At 42.4% G+C, this 18,367-nt stretch overlaps 2 protein-coding genes across 3 annotated transcripts in view; both read right to left on the bottom strand.

Annotated features, from left to right (window-relative positions):
* Window positions 1-305: 305 nt before the first annotated feature.
* Window positions 306-9,790, bottom strand: LOC115149125 (PHD finger protein 12-like). Of its 2 annotated transcripts, none has more exons than XM_029691664.1 (13): window positions 9,076-9,790; window positions 8,507-8,688; window positions 6,845-6,917; window positions 6,149-6,699; window positions 4,272-4,404; window positions 3,974-4,138; window positions 3,721-3,879; window positions 2,807-3,605; window positions 2,533-2,679; window positions 2,159-2,257; window positions 1,951-2,033; window positions 1,622-1,760; window positions 306-1,476 (listed from the first exon to the last, which is right to left on the bottom strand). In XM_029691664.1, exons 1-13 carry the CDS (start codon window positions 9,139-9,141, stop codon window positions 1,091-1,093), a joined length of 2,982 nt encoding a protein of 993 aa, XP_029547524.1. In that variant the 5' UTR covers window positions 9,142-9,790; the 3' UTR covers window positions 306-1,090. The 2 variants fall into 2 exon arrangements, with proteins under 2 accessions (XP_029547524.1, XP_029547525.1); XM_029691665.1 differs by having other exon boundaries at window positions 6,857-6,917.
* A 5,963-nt stretch (window positions 9,791-15,753) lies between these two features.
* The window catches only part of LOC115149124 (seizure protein 6), a 261,102-nt gene continuing 258,488 nt past the window's right edge, over window positions 15,754-18,367 (bottom strand). Inside the window, exons 18-19 of the mRNA XM_029691662.1 lie at window positions 17,222-17,230; window positions 15,754-16,833 (exon numbers count right to left, since the gene is read on the bottom strand). Coding sequence (XP_029547522.1) covers window positions 16,804-16,833; window positions 17,222-17,230 — 39 coding nt within the window. The 3' untranslated portion in view covers window positions 15,754-16,803. The remainder of the gene's footprint in view (window positions 16,834-17,221; window positions 17,231-18,367) is intronic.

Below are 18,367 nucleotides of genomic sequence, written 5' to 3'. Positions count from 1 at the left end.
TACACTATCTCCTCAGTTTGGGAGTGTCCCCCCACTCTTCATTTTATGAAGTGCCTCACATGTACACAACTCTCAAATGGCCTAACAGGCGCCATCCCACTCCTGACACCATTGTAGCAAACGATGACATGCAATGTCCCTTTGTGGGTCTCCCAGGCAAGCTTGCTAACCACTGCTCCAATAAGGTTAACCCATTTAGGGGAGATCGGCACTAGCTTACCTAGGAAAGGATCGCTTCAGTACGTACTATGTAGCCTACATCTACAATTGGTTGTTAGCAACGAATGAAATGACAGAAGCCAAAGTGCTCACTGATGCTTGTTCTTAAAAATCTTTAGGTATTTACATTATGACAGACAAAAAACAAAGTCAAAGTTGATTTGTATTTACAGAGTACATAAACATTTGATGAATTATTTCTAAAAACAGACCATTTACTATGTTGACATAGTATTGAAAAAAAATGGACTAACACTTTTGAAAACTACTGCACAAAATACACGTGAAGCACTGTACAGATTTAAGCCAAAATGGCCATAATTTGAGTTTGCATACAGAATCCTATGCTTCCCTTGTTCTGTTGAAAAAATTCTTAATCATGTACATTTGTGTGTGGATATTTAAACACACACACCCATGTATGTATAAGCATGGATGTGTACACATACGTTTGAATATATAGCTGCTACCTGTAGTGCAATAGTAGCAAAACAAACATCTGAACTACATTTTCAAATACAGTACACAAACTAAAATGACAAAGAGCAAATAAAAGTAGCATTTTCAGAGAAAGAAGCATCATTACTGGCACAAAATACAACAAGTTGGGTACTTTACAAATGACGTTGCTTGTTTTTTCGCATGTCTACGATAAACCATCCCTTTTTTCAATGCCAAAGTTGTCCATTTACAAAAAATATAAATTCTATGTGCAACTTGCCCACAAAATATGAGCCTTAAAAATACTTAATTTCATGCAAATGTATGAACATAAAATAAGAAAGCTTTCCCTTTTTTTTTTTTTAAATACAGTATACAAGTACAGCTGCTGAGCTGCTGAGCCTGGTTCTGTTGACGTGGGAACATAGAGCTAGGGGACATGGTTAGGTTGTATCACTGGCACTTGGTGGAGCTGGGAGGTATGCTTGTCAGAGGGTTCTGTTCCCTCCTGGCTCTGGGAGGTGGCAGTGGAGGTGGTGTTTGGGGTAGTCAGGGTTTCATCTTTGGGCTGCTTGCAGGCAAACTCTGTAATACTGAAGACAAACTGCATGCAGCCCAGCTTGATGAAGCTGCCGTGGTGGAGCAGGGCAGTGCCCTCCCAGCCTGCCCCACTGCCCCCAATCAGACTGGAGCTGCTGGCCTTGCAGTCGCAGCAGGATCTGGACGAAGTTCCTTGACATTGGCTCATCACCCCCTCCTCTAGCACCATGGGCTCCCCCGCACCTTCCACTTCCTGTTTCCTCCTCTTGCAGCGCTCTGTGGGTAAAATACATCAGACCTTGTTAAAGCATCCGTCTCTGCTTTAACAACATTAGGAAACATGCCATCATGGTCATTCCTAAAAGGTGAACTACTTCCTTCCTGTTTCTATAGGAAGCTATGACAGAGGAGCTCCACTCACTGATAATGTTCTGCACTTTGGAGACCAGGCTGCTGGAGGGGCTGGGGCCAGTCTTTTCAGAGAAGTCACAGGAGTACAGCACATTGTCCACCATGGTCCCGTGTTCACTGTAGTTGAGAAGCTCATACTGCTTGGTGTTCTGATCAAGGCAAGATAAATTACAAAATAAAATATTCAATTTACAGAGCAGCTAATAAAATAATCCCTCAATCAAGAAAATATAAATCTGAAACATATTTATACTTTATTTCTGTACAAGTCACAACTTATCGTAAAACTGTTTCCAATACCAAGAACATGTTTGAATGTGAAATAAATGAGCCACCCACCTCATCATAGAAGATGCATGCATGTTTGCCTGACACATAATTACAATGACCATAGTTTGTAAGGCACACGTCCATGTCAGCACCTGCAAACAACAAGACACAGCCTCAAGTCAGCTAAATCTGCCAGGGATGGAAGACACCATTACATGAAAAGGAGTTCCTGCTATTGGGTCATGTTGGGTTATCTGGGACTGAGAGTGAATCTTACCAGTTCCTATGTACAGGCTTCTGTAGCACATACTACAAGCTCCTCCTTTCCCAGTCAAAGGATAAAACACAGCCCTGGCCTGGATATCCTTGTTTTGTGCTGAGAAAATAAATAACACATTAACTTCCTCAAAATTATGCTTTATACAGAACAATCAAAGTTAACAATATAGCACAAACTAATTCAAATGAGGGATGAAAGTACAAACATGACGATGAAAGGGGGATAGAAGCAACGGACGTCAATAGAAAGAATGATCGGCGTGAAGACAGTGAGGTAGGGTTAGTGAGGGAATGGCCAGTGAGTCAGAGTGAGGTAGCGATATAGGGAACACTGGGTGGTGGTGGTCTTGATAATGAACAAGGGATTCTTACCTTCCGTAGGCTGGGGTTGTGGCACAGGAGGTAGGCTGATACAGCTGCTCTGTGGAGGGGAAGGAGCTTTAGGGCCAAACAACTGCTGGATCCTCTGCCAGGCCAGGAGTTCAATAAACTTCTCATCTAGACTACTCATCTGAATCTCTGGAAAATAATCAAAGTTAAAAGAGATATAGTGAATTCAGTTAGTGTGGATCTAACTTCTCCTCACCAATTATTCACATGTGAAGCCAATCAAAATGTCGATCTTATTGCGTGAGGTGAGACTTACCACCGTGGCAGTCTGCCACAGCCTTCAGACAGCTGGACAGGTCTCCCATAGAGAAAGAGCTGGGGAGCAGAGAACCACTCCTGGGGGTCACAGCATCAAGACTGACTTTTACACCTGCTGGTGGGGCAGTGGAGCCCAGCTTGGTCGTGCCCTTCATCTGGTATGGTGTTCCAGGTGGGGTGAGGGCACGGGTCGCTGCAGTGCTGCTGCTAGTGGTCCGAGCAGGGCCCTCTGTGCCTTGGGAGGGTCTGTGAGGTGGAGAGGGACCTCTGGGTTCTGGTTTGAAGGGACTGGTGCATGGGGATGCTGTCACTGCACAGGGTCTTAACAGGGTTTTCTCAGTCTTGACCATAGCTCTTCCAGTGTGGTTGGGTAACTCCGGGCCAGGGGCTGCTGGTGTCTGAGGAACAGGCCTATCAAGACCCGAGGGCTCTCTCAGTTTGTCCTGTCTGCAGGCCTCTGAACTCCCATTGGTCCGAGCCAGCTGCTCCAGAGGACTGTTAACATTACTGGGCCCACAGTAATGACAAGGCTTCTCTGTACACATGCTACACTTGCCTTCTTTGAGTGCAGACGCCCCCTGGGGGCAAAATGCTGCACCGTCAGCCTTAGGCTTGGAGGCTGGCAACTCTGTCCTGTTAGAAGTGCACACTGCACCGTCCTCCTCTGCTGTTCCACAAGGTTTGATGTCGGCCTTGTTCATTTGCTCAGAGTCCCACTCAGACGATGGATTCTCCTTCTGCTTGGCCGATAGATGTCTCACTATGCTGCACTGGAGTGTAATGACATCGCGTAGCCACTGGGAGACAATACAGGAAAACAAAACACATTAAATCAGTATTAAAGACATTGGATTTGTTCACTATCATGAGACATTGTATATCACTGCTGCGTAACACTCCAGTGTGTCCTACCTCCTGTTGCTCGTCCTCGCTCGTTAAGTGCTGAGAGGGTGTAAGGTGCTGGTGGGAGGATTCTGGACAGCCGTTACAGATCAGCTCCCCGTTGCGGATCCCAGCAGGGGCCATCATGGCCGGGGGACACTTGTATTGGGACTTTATAGCATCAGGGACCTGTCAAGACACACACGATAGATTGAGTTACAGGATGTGACAACGGTGAACAAAGAGGTGGTGTGTTATATTTCACAGTGACTAATAGGCTGACCTTGAGGGTTTTCTTCAGGTGTGTGTGGGCTCCTCGGCGAACGGGGGGGTGGAGACGATGCACCCGCTGCAGGAAATCCACCTTGACGGCGTGTTGGGACATCCTGTCCTGAAACTGGTCAAACAGCTGGCAGCGGCCGCTCAACGTCAGGCTCCTCTGCTTCAGCTGGGCGAGAGGGGCACAAAATCAGGTCAATACCATTAAAACTTCATGTTTCAACACGTAGATGTGTGTGACTATGAGCTTACTTGCACAACCTCACTTAATAAAGGTGAAATAAAATACAAAAATGACTTACCACCATGTGCTCTATGTGATTGGGGCACATCCACTTGCCCACGGGCATGGCAGTAAGAGGGGGGTCCAAACAGTCCATGTGGAACAAAAGGGGGCAATAGTCACACTGGATTAATGGTGCCAACCTGCAGCTCCTACAACACAAACAGAGGAGATTGACAAAAACATGATGGGTTAGATATACGACTGATATCAAACAAGTAGACTGCAAAATATCCTCAAAATAGAGCTAGGGTTAGTTTGTCCTAATAGTTCAGTGAAAGAGGGGATCACTTGAGGACAAGACATGAATGATTTTGAACACTGTCTGGAATCCAGGCAGTGTATCTGTGGTAGAGACCCCAAGCCAAGCCCCAAGGCTCATCATTCCAGAATATATAAAATGCTCAGTGAGATGGTTTGAATTCCCCCTTCTCTCTAGCCAGCCATGTGGTTCTGAATTCTGTGGTATTCCTGACATAGCCTGATGCCAGCCCATAGAGGCGCTCTAGAGGGTCAGAAATAACACATAGCAACATTGTGGTGCCTACGAAAACATGTCAAGACAAACTCTACACATATATATATATATATATAAAATAAATAAATAAATAATGGGGTAGCCAGTCAGTCAGGCAATTGTTGAATACATCTCCCCCGGCCACCATGAACAAATAACTAACTGGCTTTAAGATTCTCAGCCGCACAACCCAATACAAGGAAAATATATATATAAAAAAATAAAAGAGACTAGGCAAATATTACTTTATATCATGATTCTAGTAGACTGCTGTAAAAACAAAACAAACAAAACAAATAGACAAAACACAAACTCTGTTTGGCATTCAGGAATGCCTTCAAACAAAAACATCTGCTGAACAGATGTGTACTGCTATTGAATCCAAAACGCTGTTCCAATGGGGTGCCTGCCTCTCATTTAAGACCAAGCCATGCGTTCTGAAAGATGAGTCTGCATACTGTTATGTCTCCTTCTGTCGTTTCCTTTCCCTCTCCACTGGGAGACTGTGCCATTTTCCTAGTAATTACGGCTCCTCTTTCCACAGGCAGTTGAGAGTCCTATAATGGTGCACTGTTTGCTCTTTTGAATGCTTTACCTAGCCCAGCCAGAGAAGATGGATGCTTTACCTAGCCCAGCCAGAGAAGATGGATGCTTTACCTAGCCCAGCCAGAGAAGATGGATGCTTTACCTAGCCCAGCCAGAGAAGATGGATGCTTTACCTAGCCCAGCCAGAGAAGATGGATGCTTTACCTAGCCCAGCCAGAGAAGATGAATGCTTTACCTAGCCCAGCCAGAGAAGATGGATGCTTTACCTAGCCCAGCCAGAGAAGATGGATGCTTTACCTAGCCCAGCCAGAGAAGATGGATGCTTTACCTAGCCCAGCCAGAGAAGATGGATGCTTTACCTAGCCCAGCCAGAGAAGATGGATGCTTTACCTAGCCCAGCCAGAGAAGATGGATGCTTTACCTAGCCCAGCCAGAGAAGATGGATGCTTTACCTAGCCCAGCCAGAGAAGATGGATGATTTACCTAGCCCAGCCAGAGAAGATGGATGCTTTACCTAGCCCAGCCAGAGAAGATGGATGATTTACCTAGCCCAGCCAGAGAAGATGGATGCTTTACCTAGCCCAGCCAGAGAAGATGGCGCTGCATTCAATATAATAAATGGCATATTGAATATTTTCATAGTAAACAGCTGAAATCGTGTGTGATCTGCATATAATTGGACAAGATATCTTCTTTCCAGATTCGTTCTCCAAGCTTTGTAAGAATGTAACATCGGGTGCCAAAAAAATCCCAGTTAGCCTACACAAAAATGAAGTTCAATAGAAGGCACTGATATTTTGTCATTAAAACATTGGCCTTGCTGTTGTCCATACCTTCCACAGGGATAGCAGACCTTCACTGGCAGTGGGACCAGCCCATTGTGGTCCAGCTCGTGCTGCGGTCGCTTCACATTCTTTCCTGTCATCTCATCTCTCCTCCTCTTTTTACTGGTTCCTGGAAGTGCAGTTGTGCAGGTGAGCTCATTGGGGAGCTGGAACTGCGTGGGGTTCCTCTCCATGGCAGCAGCTATCAGAAGGTCAAAGGGCCTCTTGAGGTGTGGGGTGGAGCTCTCGGGCTCCGAGCCCTGGGCGTCGTCCTCCACGTCTAGCATGTCGTCATCCATGTAATTCTGCTCCGATGGCGTGGGGGTGTCTGTGGAGGCGGTGGAGGTGGGGGTGTTGGGTCTGCTGCTGGGCCTCCTCTCCAGGAGACGGACCTGGGCAACAGCTGTAGCCCTCAGCCCTGTGGTGCCTCCTACTGCCGCCGTCGGGTCCAGCCTCAGGGTGCCTGGGGCAAGCTCTAACTCTGCTGCAGGGGAGGAAGACTGCTTAGACAGCTGACGCTCCAGCAGACCATTAATGTGCTCCTTCTTCAGCTCCCGCTTCTATGACACAAGAAAAACATGTAAACAGTCTGAAAAGCACTGGTTACACTAGTCTCACCAACCTATCCAGATGAATGAAGCACTCAACATAACACTTAAACAAAAAGGCTATTTCTCCCCATGTTTCATCAGAGACTTGAATCACCTTCCTGCGCACCATGCAGCGATGACACATCCAGTCTCCAGGGGGCAGCATCTCCTTACTCAGGGGTGGGTTGCTGCAGGTTCAACACAAGTTAAGCATTAGCAAAACAGCTGGCAAGGAAGTTCAATCAGCAATTCATAACATCCAATGCCCTCACAATGTAGCCTAGTTTACAATTTCCAGAGGTATGGCGTTTTCCAAGGCCATTTTTCTAATTTGAAATGACTGAAAATGCTAGAGACCTGTAGCCGATGAAAGCCAGGTGAGAGGGAATTAATTCAAAAGGCTCTTTTTAGGCAGAGTTCCAAGGCCCCTGGGGACACAGTCTCGTGATTCAGTGGCAAAAGTATGCGCTGAATCTATTGAAAAGGCTGCTGGTCCAAAACCAACATGGATTCATTCAAGCTTTCCAAGAAAGACAAAGACTGCAGTGATGAGCACCACAAAAAAAAGGAGGACCACAAGATTAAATAAACAATCCATTTTCCTCAGCAAAAACCTTTCATAATCGATGAAACCGTTGTGGCAACAGCTGAACGGCACTGATAACACTTTCCTAGAATAAGTCTTAACAATGAGCAAAAAAAAAAAATACATTAAAATAACCCTGCAGAACTCATAGGCAAAAATTATATACTGTAGTGCAGGCTATGAGGATAAAGGCCTCTGCTCTGTTAGGTGCCTCATGCCACCAGCTCTGGTCTGCTTAGCTCCCAGCAGCACATGCCATGGTTAATGATTATTCATATCGTCAGCGAGGCTGCACTGCCAGATTCCCAGAGCTCCTCACTGCTTCAGCAGAAATCCTTGACTAAACCTCACCAACATCCGCAGGCTCATTACATACTGGAAATGGCTGTTAGGAGACGAGTAAGTGGCGTAGACAATGCATGCAAAAAATCTGTCATCCTTGACTGAATAGAAGCAAGGCTAAGTAGCTAAGTGCAGAATTGAGTGCAGACATGTCTCCAGAAAAATGGCCAACAACACAAGTTACAGTAGTTATGTACAAAGCTACAGAGTTAACATGTACAAAGCTACAGAGTTAACATGTACAAAGCTACAGAGTTTTAACATGTACAAAGCTACAGAGTTTTAACATGTACAAAGCTACAGAGTTAACATGTAGGTCTAAATAATAAGGTGGCAGAATATTTTTGAAAAACAGTCAACAGCGCCACAATTTGGCAAAGAATGTGCATTAGATTAGCCAACAAGAGCTACTAGGAGCTTGTCTGTCAGTAGTCAGCTTCCCACAGAGTTGTTAGACAACCACAAATGTAGCAAAGTTCCTCAACTACTTCAAGGATTTGAGTGCAGACTAGTTTTTCTTTATTGAACTGACTCATTACTTAAAAAAGTGTAAATTATTGTACCTGTTGGTCCCCTGTTGTTGCATGCTTGTTTTGTTTGCTGAAATCCATACTTTATTCAAAACTATGGATTTCAACAAAGTTTCGCAACAGAGGACAAACATATGTACATGGTAAGGGTTTAAGAATTTACATGTTTTAAGTATTGAAGGCTCATTTAAAAACACGATTGTCTGTGCTCAACCCCATGGAGTCGTTTGGGTACTTGGCAACCACAAATTCTGCCTTCCTTGCAAGTTGGTAGCAACACCAGGAAGTCATTACTGTAAATTGAAAGATATAAGCATACCAGCACTGTAAATGAAAGGCGGCGGGACAATGATCACAACAGAGGAGGTCGCCTCCCTCTCTGCAACTGTCACAAGTGTCGTGATTCGTGGCTCTCCCTGCTCTCCGGGGATTTTTATCTGGTTTCCGACTTCTTTTTTCTCCATCTTCAGACTTGGGAGGCGCAAGCAAGGCTTGTATTTGCTAAAATATCAGGAAAATAGTGCAGTGACAGATCTGGTTAGCTACCAACATTGTTGCACCGTATTTACTGTAGTGGCAAGTCTGCCATACAACAACAAACCACATTTAAATGAGCTACAATGTACCAATTTCAGTCAATGGTTTGAATTGATACGGTTTGGTAACATGACTTCTGGTAGAGGTTAGCTAGAAAGAGCAATGGCGTCCAGCAGTTAGCTAACGACGTTAGAGAGCTTAGCTAGCTAGTAGTAACGTTAGTTAGCTACAAACATTGCACTGCCACTTCGCCCTATACACCAGCTAGTGAGTTAGCTAGTTACTACTAGATAAACAACACAAACATGTTATAACCATTTGTCATCGTGATAGTAACAGTAAAGGCTTTACCTGCATAAGACCACCAGAGGTGTCAAGATCATAGACAATCGCTGGGGTCTCCATTTTATCCCACATTCAAACAGCTGAAGTGAGCAAACAATCAGAGCTCCGTTTATAACGAATCCTTCAAGCAGATTATTTCCTAAAACGACAACAGTCTTGGGGAAATAATCAAGTTCCTATTAGTTAACTAGTTAATGTTTTTTGGAGAACACAATGTTGTTTCCGAGGTAGATTCAATACAATGCCTCTCTTTACAGTTCGAAGACGAAGAGTCGTTTCTTCATGAAATCCTTAGCTTGGTCAGCCTTGAATTGTTGATCTTCCACGTTGTCCCAACCGTGTAATGCAAAAAGACAAAGTACTCCTCTTGTTTCCAAATTGGATAAAAGATATTCGGCGTTTGGCCTTAGTCCTTACTGAGGCCTAGCTTTGTACTGTACATGGTGGTTGTGCTTGTCCCTACGCCTGTGGTTGAAGCTAACGTTAGCTATAATGCTGTTTACAGAGGCATATTTGTTCCCTTCCATAATAAAATAATACAATCTTACACCTATATCTCACATACCTGACATATAATTGCAAATAGATGAAGTATTATCCTTGTATATCGGGGGAAACAGCGCAGAAACTGTAGCTGGTATTGTTGTTATGAATAAATGCTAGCAAAGCATCAGCCCTGACAGTGCTAGCTTCATCCTCACCATGGAGTTGGCGCAAATTTGCGTAGAACGACGCTATGAGCATGCGCTCTACCACTGCTTGCTCTCATCTTAGTAGAGGCAAAAATGGGCGTTTCGAGTAAAGCTTGAGCTTTGGATACGATAGAAGATAACATTGTCATCCGCGGGAAAAAGTTGTCATACATCGTATCAGGAATTTGGTTGTTCTGCTAGGGTGATCACCGATTGCAAGTTTGCTTATTGCTTTTACTAAACTGACAAGAAAACAAACTTCTCCTCGCTGCCTCGTTCCCTATATTGTCAATAGTACATCCTTCTACTTGTCCTCGACGACGAGTAGCCTAGCCCTAGTTGAAATTCCAGTCAATCGTCCTGACTATTCATAGGAATCATCAAGGAAAAGGAAAATCATAAAATAAAATTTGTAAATTGACCAATTACATTCATGGAAATGTATTTTAAATTTGTTAAAAATATATATAATATCCAAAAATGCCCGAGGCCTCATTTATCAATCATGCGTAGGGAAAAATATGTGCGTAAACCATGCGTGGGATAATGTCCAAGCAAAGTGAGATTTATCAAAATGAACGTTGGCTTGAGAGTGTGTGTAAATTGACAGTGCCAAATTGTGGAATAGGGGAACTGCTTGTCAAACATAGCCTACTCTACCTAATCCAATGGTTCCCAACCCGGGATACTAGGACCTCTAGGGGTACTTGGCCTATCCACAGAGGGTACTGGAGAAGAGTCATAAAACTATAGGCATACTGGTAAAATGCACATGAGGGGTTCTCCGGGCAGAGCAAAATTCAGTTGGTGGTACAGTAACCAGAAAAGGTTGGGAACCACTGGCCTAGTCCATGTGGAAAATATATGTTGAACATGTGTGAAATTGTGTGAGAAATAATTAAGTCATTGTTCAATTTCATTGTGAATTCATGCAACATATCTTGACAGGCTAAAATGTGACCACATAGATGCATTTGTTACGGTAATAATCCAAATAAAGTACAGTAATTTGTTAAATTAGAGGCACGTGTGAAAGTGAAACCATTGTTGAAATACTATAAAAGACTGAGATAATGGGAAATCAAATGAGAGATGGCTGATCTTGCTCTGTTGGAAGATTTGACACACGCTGCATTTAGCAGCGAGTACGTGTTTAGAGACAGATGGGTCTTTTGAGCAGAATGTACAGATTGGCTCATCAGATATCGTTTCCCAAAACCAATCTTCTATGATTTTTGCAAGAATTTAAGACTTTCTTTAGAATGCCAAACACGTGGCAATAATGCCATTTCGGTGCACATCCAAGTGCTTCGGTTTTTGGCAAAGGGCAATTTTCAGCGGCAGCTTGTCGATCAGCATCTCACAGCCCTTGATGAGCCAATGTTTTGGATGCAATCATCAGCAAAACGAACATACAATTTCCATACACCATCGCACAACAGGTTGAAGTCAAGAGGGGTTTGTTTGTTATAAATACGAACGGAGCAATAGACGGCAACTACATCGCTATAAAAGCACTATCCCAAAACTAGTTAAACTATGTGAACAGAAAAGGCTTCCACTCAATGTGCAGGTGATAAGTTATGTGATGCACAAAAGACCCTACTGAATGTGATGGCAATGTGGAACGCATGACTCATTCAGCATTGTTGGCCTATAAGCCAGCAGGGAGCTATTGAGGATGAATGTCTTATTGGTATGTGTTGCCTACTCATATGAAGTATATTTGTCATTGCTAAAGCAACTTGAATTGTCATAATGGTCTTTTCTTGTAGCTATGTCTTTATTTTTATTGGTCAAGCCACAACTGAGTGAGCCAAATAAAATCTTTTGTTTGTACTCAACCAACCTGACACTAGCATCTCTATTTCAGTCTCGGAAAAGTTTATTTTTCTAAGCTGTTTTTGGTTGCGCCTTTGTATTTCATGGTACAGGGTGGTATATTCCCTATACAGAAATCGCTCCGCCATTTCCTGGTTGCAAATATTCTAATAGTTTGCCTCATTTCAGTTTATGTGAATGCAAGGTCTATCCAGATGAGGGTGGGAAAGTCACTATCAGGCAGCTACCTGGTGGATAATGGTACACCACAGGGGAGTGCGATTAGTCCTCTGTTGTTCTGTATCATGATCAATGACGTTTACTCTCAGGTACAGCCGGATATTGGGAGGTCGTTATTTGCAGATGATGGGGCCTTAGAGAAGAGGTGAAGAAATGTGCCATACATAATCAGGAAGATACAGGAAGCAATTGATGAGGTAGAGCGGTGGGGATTAATGTGGGGATTCAGGTTTTCTATAGAGAAAACTCAGACAGTGTTCTTTACCAGGAGGAAGGTGGGAGATGAGGTATGCTTGAGGTTATATGGGAGAAACCTGGAGAGGGTGGGTGCCATCAGGTGCCTTGGGGTATACTTTGATACTAGAATGACCTGGGCAGAACACATTGAGAGAGTGGTGGGAAAGTGTAAAAAGGTACTAAATGTGATGCGCTGTCTGACGGGGAAGGAGTGGGGGGCTGGGCGTTCCTCATTGAGGACCATGTATGTTGCATTGATCCGATCTGTAATAGACTATGGCAGTATACTGTATGGTTTGGCAGTCCGGACATCATTGGAAAGGCTAGATGTCATACAGGGACAAGGACTCAGAATATGTAGTGGGGCGTTTTGGACGTCTGCAGTGGCTGCACTACAGGTGGAGATAGGGGATATGCCATTGCAGATTAGAAGACAGCAGCTGGCAATTAATTATTGGGTCAACCTACAGGGACATGGGGTGTCTCATCCTGCAAAAGGGATTTTACAGGCATGCTAGGAACATGAGCGAAGACGGATCACAAGCTTTGGGTGGGTGAGTAATACCCAGACAAAGGAGATGGGACTGTATGGAAGGGAGTTTAGTCCAACGGTAGCTATTCCTGTAAATCCACCATGGCTACTCCCGCCTCCAGTAGTTGATCTAGAAGTGTTGGAGAGACTACAGAAAGATGGGGAGGGTGATGATCCATCTGATTTCTTTAAGAGACGTCTGGATACTGTGTATCAGGATTTTGTGGCAATTTACACAGGATGTACTGGTTCAACATTTGTAGTGCAGAAATCTGGGGTGTAAGTCAGGAAACGTATTACAGATAATTTGGCTGTATATACGGTGGAGCTGATGGCCATACTGTTGGCCTTGCAGTGGGTGGAGGAAGTCAAGCTAGCCAGAGTAGTTATTTGCTCTGATGCATGTGCAGTGTTAATGAGTCTCCAGTCCTTTAGGTCACGTAGCAGACAAGACCTGCTTTATGAGGTGCTACAAACCCATGGCAGGATTAGACAGATGGGTATACAGATAAGATTTATCCCAGCCCATGTGGGGGTGAAGGGGAACGAGGCAGTTGATGTGCTGGCTAAACAAGCACTTAGTAGTGGGGATGTTAATGTTGTAGCTTCAATGAGCAAGGCAGAGGCAAAACGCCTGATATGCAGAGATGGCAGGAGCAGTGGAATAGAGATACTAAGGTCGGGCATTTATTTCCAGTACAGAGGAAAGTCAGGGAGGGGAGGACGGCAGGAAGGGACAGAAGAGAGGAGGCTATTTTTAGAAGATTAAGGGTGGGACACAGCCGGTTGAATAAGTCCTTAAATGTGATAGGAAAGCATCCAACAGGAAAGTGTGATTATTGCCAGGAAACAGAGACCGTGGAGCATGTATTGCTACGGTGTGGGTAGTATCAGAGGGAAAGAGAGAGGCTAAGATCTAGTATGAGGGAGAAGGGGATACAGGAAATTAGTTTAAAGAGTATATTGAGTAAAACGTCATTAGATATAGTCTCAAATATTTTGTTATCTTTTTTCAGAGCAAAGGGGCTGGCAGGTAGGATTTAATTTCTCCCGGTCTCTGGCCCACACTCCAATACAGTAGGTGGCGGTAATGCACCATAACGTTGGATGCCAACCGCCAATAAATCCCACCGAAGAAGAAGAAGAAGAAGAAGAAAAGGTTTCCGTGACAAAACCAGCAAGTATAGTGTCGAGCAGGGGTACTCAACTCTTACCCTACGAGGTCTGGAGCCTGCTGGTTTTCTGTTCTACCTGATAATTAATTGCACACACCTGGTGTCCCAGGTCTAAATCCCTAATTAGAGGGTATCAATGAAAAAATGCAGTGGAACTGGCTTTGAGGTCCAGAGTTGAGTTTGAGGGGTGTAGAGAATCATTGTAAACCACTGTGAAATATATTTTCCATAATCCCCCCCCCCCATTTTTTATTTATTTTCAGCTGTTTGAAGCTGGTGTACAAAACCTAAAGTAAAAGACACAAAAATGAAACTTAAGAACGGGAAGCATAGAAATAGCACATAGAATAGAAATACCGCTTCTTAGACTTGCTTTCAATGAGAATGACAGATATATAACAAATTTATAAGAGAATCTGGTAGGGTTAACCAAAAAGTTATATATTGCGGATTTAAAGGTACGATTATGACCATATATGGTTCATTATGGGAGTTTTGAAATGCAAATAGCCAAGGCTGTGCATGAGCACTGAGGCTGCAAACAATTGGTATTCATCAATCAGTGGGGACTGCTGGGAGGAGCTATAGGAGAATGGGCTCATTGTATTGTCTAGAATTGAATGTGTTTGAGTGCATAAATATAATTGTAAAAACTGGAAACTATGATAACTTGTGGCACCCACAATAATCTGCTTTATTTATTCCTGTTTAAAAATGGCTGTGTCCGAGTGAAAAACTGTGGATAACTTTGTTATGAAATTGATTTAGTATTTCAGTTCATGGTGTCAATCACAGCTAATTCACAAGAAATGAAAGACAAACACAAAGGTAAATAGATATCTTGCTAACTTTATTTCATGTTGCATTTCATTTAATCTTCTCTTTTCCACACTCTTAGAAAACACATGAAAAAATGCTATAGTATACTATGATGCAAATACTATAGTATTCACTGTAGTGTTTTTGCGGACTCAAATCAGCAAAATACTATAGTGAATACTGTAGTATTATACTGTATACTGTAGTATTTACATAGTGTAGTATTTATTATAGTGTATTTGTTTTATTATCTTTCACTTAGAAGCTGAAACTTTCTCCTTGAGTGAATCTGCTGGATAAATATTAAAATAGCACATTTTCCACAACCTGTAGGTAGGTAGGTAGGTAGGACTGGGGTCTTAACAGATAGTTCAGATCCTCTGCTCTTTTCTATAATCTGTAGGGAACACAATATATGGTCTATACTTGTTATGTACGTTTCTCACTTATCAGTGGCACAAATTGGGATATGGGGAGGGGAATGGGCAGGTAATATGGAAATTAAATACTGTAGTATTTACTATATTTAAATAAGTGTGGTGATTTTGCGGACTGTAGTGTTTTTGTGGACATTACTGTAGTATTTCCTAGAGTGCTTTTTTTGCGAATAATGCTGTAGTATTTACGATATTCTACAGTATACTACAACATTCTATAGTAAGTACTACACGTGTTAGAGGTATACTACAGTGTGTAGTATAGAATTCTACAGTATACTACAGTTTACTACAGAATTCTATAGTAAGTAATGTAGTATTCTATAGTAAACTGTAATATTTTTTCATGTGGAAATTTTAGGATTTACTCATTTTAAGGTGCATTTCACATTTGTTTTGGATAATCAATGCACATTTCAGCAGGATATGACAGTTCTGTCAGATAAAGGTGGTACATTTCTTGCAATCCTTTTTACAGAGTCTAACTCTCGGGGGAATTTTTCACAGTTAATGCAGTTTTTTTTCTTCAGATTTTGAGTAATAAAATATACACCCGCCTTACAACTTACTCTGAATGTACTATTGCTGGGCAATCATTAGTTTGCATTATATATTCCAAGTTTATGACCAAAGACACATAATGATACCAAAGTGGGTAAATTTAACATTTATAGAGACAACAATTAAGATAAACAGTAAACATAAAACCTGTTGTGACTTGCAAACTCAGATTGGACTGGATGGATTGTTTATTTTACAAAGAGAAGAAAAGTACACATAGTTTGAATATCTGACATGCTCTTTGACGTCAACAAATGTTGTGGTTGCAGTTCAGTACTTCAAGCAGCCAATTTCTTGTGTGGAGAGACAGAAACGAATGAGAGCACAGACAAGGGGTGATAGACAGTGGCCCATGAGCATTCTTATGTACATGAAATTTGTATACTTTACAGAACAGCACTTTGTAGAAGATGGGATTTTAGATGGCCTCCTTTTCATTAAATTGATGCATACTCTCAAGAGAAAGCTGTTGGGATTTGACATTAGTTTAACCAAGGAGATAGTGTAGTATTTACCTACTCTATATCGGCCATGAAGGGGAGCTTAACACTGTGGTCTATACATTTCTCTGATGTATTTTATAGTTGTTTTAGCACAGGACATGTCTCTCAACAAAACTGTGAGTCAAACTTGAACAAAACACTAATTTGGTTCGGCAAGTCTCAGACACCCTCATATTAGACAGGCAGTTTATTTACAAAGTGATTTAAAAAAAAACATATAGTTATAGACATGGTTGGTGGAATTATAGTAGCAAAATTGAAAATAAAAATTCACTTAAGGTAAATATGAAATTTAGACAATGTTCAGTCAACTGTGGGTCATAATGTATTTTTCATGTATAGTGTATATTTCAAAATCTTTGCCAACTCATTATCGGTACATACATTCTTCAGATTTCTCATGTAAAACTTAAAAACCAATTAAACTTAATGTATCCCTATCCCCCCATAATGTAACCAGTCCTGGGCTTATGAAATAAACAATGTACAAACTCTAAAGAAAGGCCGTCTGTGTTGAAGCTCTACAAAAATAACACCATGTTGAACCACCATCTTTGCAGCTCTGGTAGAAGTCCTCTGGAAAGACGGATATTTACAAAAGCCCACAAAAAGGAGGTAATGAAGAGGAAGAAGAGTGAGGAATAGGAGCTGAAGTCTTCGCAGAAAAGTTGAGAGGTCCCAAAAAGCAACGGTTGAATTCCCCTCGCTGTAAGGTCTCTAAATGGTTACCTCATAATCTCTTTTTTCCTGTAAAGACCAGACAAACACACTCATCAAAGGTTCTTACTGGCCAAACGTTCTTACTCTGGGTCATAATACTTCAGTTCCTCAGCCACTGCCACCCCATACTTTACTTTCATTATCAACAGTGAGATGTTATGTAATGGTGTTTTCTTTCCCTATTGAAGTTAATATTAACTATTTGAGAGAGAGAGAGAAAGATAAAAAGAGAGAGTGATGAAGTTAGTGAGGGTCAGGGAGCTCAATGGTGAGGAACCCATTAACCCCACAAAGTGCTGACTGAAGTGTTGACACCAGTTTGGTACATTGGTGCAGTGACAGGTGATACAGTGGGTGAGGTGGATATGAGCTGTGCTCTTTAAGATGGACAGTCGGCATCAGAAGAAGGCCTCACCTCATTGTTCTTTTGCAGGCAGCCAAGGAGGGACAGACAGACAGACAGACAATTAATAATCACAGAACACCTGCCGGGCTGATGGGAGGAAGAGGTGGAAAACGAGGAGGATGAGGAGAGTATGGCCCAGTCAAAACGGAGACCGGATTATGGAAGTAACGAGTGAGAGAAGCACAGCATCCACTCACGTCACACAGCTGTCTGAATACCTGCTTAACTAATAGGACATTCCCGCAACACAATATTTTGAATGAAGGGAGATGTTTTTTTTAGAGCATGATATGCATCACTGTTACATTTGTAACAGAGTTGATGAATAGTTTAACACAATACATTGGTATACGGTACCAGTCAAAAGTGTGGACACACCTACTCATTCAAGGGTTTTTCTTTATTTTTACTATTTTCTACATTATAGAATAATAGTGAAGACATCAAAACTATGAAATAACACATATGGAGTCATATATAAAATATATTTTATATTTGAGATTCTTCAAAGTAGCCACCCTTTGCCTTAATGACAGCTTTGCACACTCTCGACATTCTCTTAACCAGCTTCATGAGGTAGTCACCTGGAATGCATTTCAATTAACAGGTGTGCCTTGTTAAAAGTTAATGCGTTTGAGCCAATCAGTTGTGTTGTGACAAGGTAGGAGTGGTATACAGAAGATAGCCCTATTTGGTAAAAGACAAAGTTCATATTATTGCAGGAACAGCTCAAATAAGCAAAGAAAAACAACAGTCCATCATTACTTTACTTTAAGACATGAAGGTCATTCAATAGAACTTTGAAAGTTTCTTCAAATGCAGTCGCAAAAACAATCAAGCACTATGATGAAACTAGTTCTCCTGAGGACCGCCACAGGAAAGGAAGACCCAGAGTTACCTCTGCAGTCTCTTCTCAACATCAACTGCTCAGAAGAGACTGTGTGAATCAGGACTTCATGGTTGAATTGCTGTAAAGAAACCGCTACTAAAGGACACAAAAAAAAGAAGAGACTTGCTTGGGCCAAGAAACACAAGCAATGGACATTAGACCGGTGGAAATCTGTCCAAATTTGAGATTTTTGGTTCCAACCGCCGTGTCTTTGTGAGATGCAGAGTAGGTGAACGGATGGATGATCTCCGCATGTGTGGTTCCCA

The sequence above is a fragment of the Salmo trutta genome, chromosome 15 (assembly GCF_901001165.1).
Source record: "Salmo trutta chromosome 15, fSalTru1.1, whole genome shotgun sequence".
Classification (NCBI taxonomy): Eukaryota; Metazoa; Chordata; class Actinopteri; order Salmoniformes; family Salmonidae; genus Salmo; species Salmo trutta.
This window is presented reverse-complemented; position numbering and strand designations above follow the sequence as displayed.

Bases quoted from the DNA above. Each gene is read 5' to 3' on its own strand.
- LOC115149125 (XM_029691664.1), bottom strand. From the start codon at position 9,141: ATGTGGGATAAAATGGAGACCCCAGCGATTGTCTATGATCTTGACACC. The intron at 3,606-3,720 runs GTAGGACACACT...ATTGTCTCCCAG, and splicing joins GCGAGGACGAGCAACAGGAG to TGGCTACGCGATGTCATTAC. The intron at 1,761-1,950 runs GTGGGTGGCTCA...TGCCTTGATCAG, and splicing joins CATGCATCTTCTATGATGAG to AACACCAAGCAGTATGAGCT.